The 5,597-nt window shown below is 40.5% G+C and overlaps 1 protein-coding gene across 1 annotated transcript; it reads right to left on the reverse strand.

Moving 5' to 3' along the window:
• Nucleotides 1-1,725: 1,725 nt before the first annotated feature.
• Nucleotides 1,726-5,296, reverse strand: CUNH11orf58 (chromosome unknown C11orf58 homolog). The gene is made up of 3 exons (XM_010177729.1): nucleotides 5,240-5,296; nucleotides 3,432-3,558; nucleotides 1,726-2,197 (listed from the first exon to the last, which is right to left on the reverse strand). Exons 2-3 carry the CDS (start codon nucleotides 3,522-3,524, stop codon nucleotides 1,988-1,990), a joined length of 303 nt encoding a protein of 100 aa, XP_010176031.1. The 5' UTR covers nucleotides 3,525-3,558; nucleotides 5,240-5,296; the 3' UTR covers nucleotides 1,726-1,987.
• Between the last annotated feature and the right edge of the window lie 301 nt (nucleotides 5,297-5,597).

Below are 5,597 nucleotides of genomic sequence, written 5' to 3' on the forward strand. Positions count from 1 at the left end.
TTGAGGCTAGCCTGGCAGGGTGGGTCTACAGCAACAGATTCCACCACCTTCTGAAAGGGAGCCTGTTCAGATTCGTGCTGAAGGGGAAGTCCAGAGATCTGTGTGGGTGCTGAGCAGCTGTGGAAGGAAAGGCTGTGAGAGCAGCACTAGCTTTAGTGGTGGGACAGAGAAGGCAGAGAGGTCTGTGTACATGCAGCATTTTGCAGCCTACACCTCAATTTTGTAATTGCTCTCAAGGCACTAAACAGCCAGCAGCCACATTGAAAGGCATTTAACAGCAAAATGCTGGTTTAAGGGTAGCTGGAGTGTCTACGTAGGAAAAAACTGCCATCAGTCTGTTAGGGAAGTTCCTCAGTTGATCTTTTGGGAAGGGACTCTATCTCTTCCTAGAGACAGAGCAGCTTTCCTAAGTCATGAAGAATTTTCTTTCTTCACCATGTACAAGCAACTTTAATTTTTGTTTGTTTATTAGAAGCTTGCAGGATTGAGAGGAAAAAAAAAAATCTGTACAAATCACTGACAGTTAGTGCCTGCTGTAACGTTGTTCTTAAAACAGAATGACCTTGAAAAATTTTGTATTAAATGCAAGTATAGTAAAACAGATAAATCAAAATCTACACTCAGTTTTTATTTACAATCACTTTTATTTTTTCGATAATGTAACTTACTCCAGGTCCTCCCCCAATAACTGATGCTGCAGTGTTTCTGTTCAGTAAACCTATACAGTGATAGTACATACCGCTGCTCTCACATAAGCCACCTGCCTTGCCAGCGTTGTCTGCTGGTCACAAATTGTGTACAGACATGGAAGATTCTCCACAAGCATCTGGAGTGTTTCTTGAAACACCGTTGTGGCAGAATGAGACTGTACTACTGGTACAGATCAGTGTTCTGTTCTCCCAGCAAGGAGAGGCAGTTGATCCGTCTGATGTACTAAGAGGAAACAAAGTTTTGATATTTTATTAATTACTTGAATACAATGAACTGTCAATTTGCAGAGGAACAGGTGTGTTTAATTCTTGCTGGAAGGAGCTGCTGGAACTCCTGACTCTCTAAGTCTATCAGCTCTACTTGACAGGTACATTGTGTCTGTGGTAATGACTCAGACCTTCAAGTGGTGCATGTATGGGGAGAAAAGGAAGAAGGGCTTGGGTATTTAATTCTGTATTTAAAAAAGCTAAATGATTTGTATATCCTTTTCATTATCAAAGTATATTTTCTCTTTCTTTCTTTTTTTCTGCTTTCTTTAGGAGATGTTATTTTTAACACTAGCTCAGTGCTATAACCAGGAGCCAGTAATTCCAAAATCACTCTTTTCTACTGAAAGGTATAAAGAACTACAGCTTATCCTCCTCATTACAAAGGCAAAGAAGCAATTAAAGCCTTCTGGTGTATTACACATTTCTAAAGCATCTTCTCCCATGCAACTGCTGTAGGACTTCAGATGGATACAGTGATTAATACTGTCACAAAAGTGAGTGATTTCTCCTCTTAGCCCTGTCAACACTAGCATCTATAGACAGAAATCATTGTTTAAAGCTCTAGTACATCACAGAGTTTTGCTGATATTGGTATTTTACAACTAATGCAACATCCAGTAATTCACATGTAATCTTAATAGTTAAAAATTCAAGACTGGGGTACTAACTAAAGAAATCACTAACATGAAGTTTCCTTATCTGGTATGGAATAAGGGGAGGGATAGTTTAGATAACATTGTAGAGATTGGGCAGGAACAGAAAGAATTTATTTCTCCATCCAATATTTTATACACTTTACAAAAAAAAAACCAAAAAAAACCAAACAGTAATATCACTGTGCCCATAAAAATGTTATCCATGGCAACTGAAAGCAAATACTACTTTTTGTCATCTAACGGGGTCTTTTTAAAATCATAATACAAAGAGTTGTGCTGTAGCAGTCCTCCACTTTGCACTGTAACAATAAGGCTTACTGTACTTTAAATACAAAGCTGTTACATCTGCAGTTATGAGCCACTGGCTTTAACAAACATCATTTTATAGTTGCTTTTTGCTTCTTTTTTGTTTTCTGGAACCTCAGCTTCCTCATGTTTTTCACCAGCATGTAGGTCCTCTGCAGACTCCTCTTGCTCCGACTCAGAGCCACTTTCGGAGTCCTCTGAACTCTCGTCAGAGGAGTGTCCACCTGGCTCTTCTTGTTCTTCATCTTCCTGAAACTAGAAGTTCAGATAATGAGACAGATAAACCATTATTTCCTGGCACCTCCACTGAAGCTTTTAAAATTACCCAGTGAGAATGTTTCATTCAATGGCTCCGTTCATTTCAGTACTAAAATGGGCCATGTTGCTGAACACTGGTCTATCACTAGATAGAAACCAACTCCACTGACGTGGTTAACTGCACCAACCGTGACATCCATGGTTTCATCAGCCACATTCTTACTTAATTACAGCAGAAATCCTGAAGACACCATTAAGTGAGTTTGAAAAGGTTCGGATCACATCAATTTAGTAATTCCTTACCTTGGTGTACACGGTACATAATGAACTTGAATATTTGTCATGGAGTGAAACATAATGAAACTAATGGCTAGAACACCAAGAATTCATAGTCATGACTAACCTCTGAAAGTAAGTTTAGCCCACCACAGGGTGAGGAATGCTTTAAGTAATCAAATGATAACTGCTAAAAAGAGACAATCCCAAAGTGGAATTTTGTTCATGCTCCTGAAGAGCAGACCCTCCCTGTCTGTCAGATTAAGAAATCCCAGCACTGCACAGGTTGTTTCACTCGCTCTGGAAACATCAGCTGTGTTTTTATGCAGTAATTTGTGCTAACAGTTAGCAAAAAATTAATTATGGCACCTTTCAACTGGCAGATGAAGACATAATTCTAATAACTTAATTCTGTTGGGTTTTGTCACACTTCTCTTCCTGTTCATTCCTACGGAATTCCTGGGAAGTGTAAGAGCAGTCAGGTGTCAGCTCCCTGGAGGACTCTGTACAGCAAATTTCCCTTCTCTGACCCCTCTACAGCCGCTTATTTTCAGGACCATAGAGCAGTACGTGCCTCACTGCAGCAAGAAGCCAAGATTAATTAGCTCTCAGCAACAATGCAGATGGTAATGCTGCCTGTCCACCACACTGCCTTCTTGTGTATTCCTCGGCAAGACCCTGATTTAATGTATTTGTCACTTTCTGTCCTAATCAGTCGTGACCACTACGGAGCATTAAACATGTCATACCACTTTTCAGAACAAGGAGAAGCAGCAATCATTTTCGGGCCGCCACAGGGTACACAAATCAGGGGCAAGTGCCTGCAGCAAGTCTGTCCTTTAACCGAAACTGTGGAAGTTTGCCACTAGTTGCAGTGACTGGCTTTTTAAACTGCGTATCATCTTATCTTAGTGCAGTGAAAGCCAAATCATTATGGAAATAAACAACTTACTACCTCACTGAAACCAAGTCCACAATGGCGCCGGTTTCGTCCAGACATCGTGCTGTCCATGCTCTGTTGGTACTGAGACTCCAGTTCTTCATTCATTTTCTTATCTTCTTCCCCTGCATTGTCCAGGGTACTTTGGTTAGGGTTTGTTCACATTAACAAAGACACTGAATTACACAAAGTCTCCTTTTCAAAGTTTATCACTAGATGTGAAGAAGTTTCAATTTAGCCATCTTAAACTACTAGACTATTATTGCATACAAACCATTGGATTTACAAGCAGTTGTATCAAGCGTGCAAGCAGAACTGCTTTGCTACAAAGATGGGTTGATAAGTTCCCAAGACCTGACACATTCATGCCAATGTACTATGTGCAGTGCACGTTCTACTACACAAGGTAAAGGGAACCAGTACGACTTCTCTGTGCTTCCTGACAATACTGCAACATGTCACAGCAAGGAGAAAGTTTCTGCCCTTCACTATACAACATGTGATTACTATGATTAAACCATGACTAATCTGTAGCAGCAGGAGTTGGGACAGTACTACAACTCTTGTTTATATGCTGTACCTGAAACTATTTCATGCATCCTGAATTAATCGGGAGCAGTTCCATGCCCTTTACTTACTTGTATGAATAAGTAAATAAAGAATCATTTTTACTGGGGGAAAATATGGTCTAAAATAGTTAAGAATCCTCTATTCCTGTGAAAGTTAGGAATTGCTTAATTCTCCCCCAATAGGCCTACAACACTCTAGTTTTCAATTTATGTCTCTGTAAAATTAGAAGCTTGTATTGCAAATTAATGTTTCCTCAGTGGGAAGTTAGAGCTGTGTGTTATTATAAAAGGACAATAACTGCATGTTGGACAAGGAAGTAAAGTGTTAAGAAAATAGCCTTTTTTTTGCTGAAAAACCAGCATCTTAACCTTTTGCTAATAACAAAGCAGTACTGCATCTTTGACTCCTCAGGGGAAGCATCATCTGCCTTCTAGGAAATTCAGGTGTAAGGATGTCACTCTGCAAGCTAACAGCAGAACCTGGCACCAATCCTCCAGCTTCTTTTGGTGTTTTGGTTCACAGGTAATTTTTCATCAACTCAGAAATTACTAGTGGAGCACATAAGGGAACGCAGTTTTCTGGAACTCTGACAGTTGCTATTCTATACAGCTTGACCAAAGCTTCTCTCAGACAATCACGCCCAGCTTGGTTTCAATGTCCTTTTACTCACCACCTGAGCAAGCCTTATGATAAGAAGGTACCACGGTCATATGTTACATGACATCAAATTATTGCTGACTGCCAAGATGCCCTCATGGATCTTTTCAGCTTCTACCTCACATTGCTTTAAGGCAGAGATCTTTCTACTCAATAGGTAATCAGGTAGGGGGAGAAATCAATCCTGTTCATTTCCATGCCACAGTGATTGAGAGGTTTGGATATCCATACCTGGCAGCGATGAAGAAGTATAATACTGCTAGGTACCAACAGCAATAAAACTTTACTTCCTTATTTTGATAGCAAAGTAAGACAGAGGGCCTGCAGGCCCTCACTTCCAGGGCATTTGTACACAAGCTTAACAAGTACTTTGTTGAACCTGGGCTTTAGAAAGCAAGTAAGTGCAGTCAGTGAAACTGTCAGTAATCTAACGAGAGAAATTAGGAGCTTCTACAACTCCACAGCCTGACCTGCCTTCAGCTACAGCCACGAAACTGGCAATCTCTCCCTGCAACATCTACGAAGCTCAAAGTACTGGGATGTTCCTAAATAAGTGTTTGATTTCCAACTTTGTATCAGCTGTTGGATAAACTGACCTGTCCTGAAGTGAGAGGTTGATCTGTGGTCTCCGATAACAAGGCGGCCAGTATGTTCTTTCTAAAAGAAAAGGCAGGTTGTTTTGGAGCTTTAGGGTGCACTGACAGCTCTGCCAACATTCTGGAAATCTTGAATGGAAAAGGTTTGCTGTCAAACCTCAACAACCAACTGTAAGGCTCTAAGTTTTACTAGCTAACAACTGCTGCCTCTTGATGAACCTGCTTCATCTTCGTCTTGTTGAATTTTCTGAAAAAGCAACCCCAACAACTAGACACTCTTTACTCTTCCCACACCCCAGAGCTGGTTCTCTTTCATTCTGTTTCTTGCCACTCCAAATACGAGCTGAGCCATGCTAGT

Source organism: Antrostomus carolinensis, unplaced genomic scaffold, assembly GCF_000700745.2.
Source record: "Antrostomus carolinensis isolate BGI_N321 unplaced genomic scaffold, ASM70074v2 scaffold7341, whole genome shotgun sequence".
NCBI classification, from domain to species: Eukaryota; Metazoa; Chordata; class Aves; order Caprimulgiformes; family Caprimulgidae; genus Antrostomus; species Antrostomus carolinensis.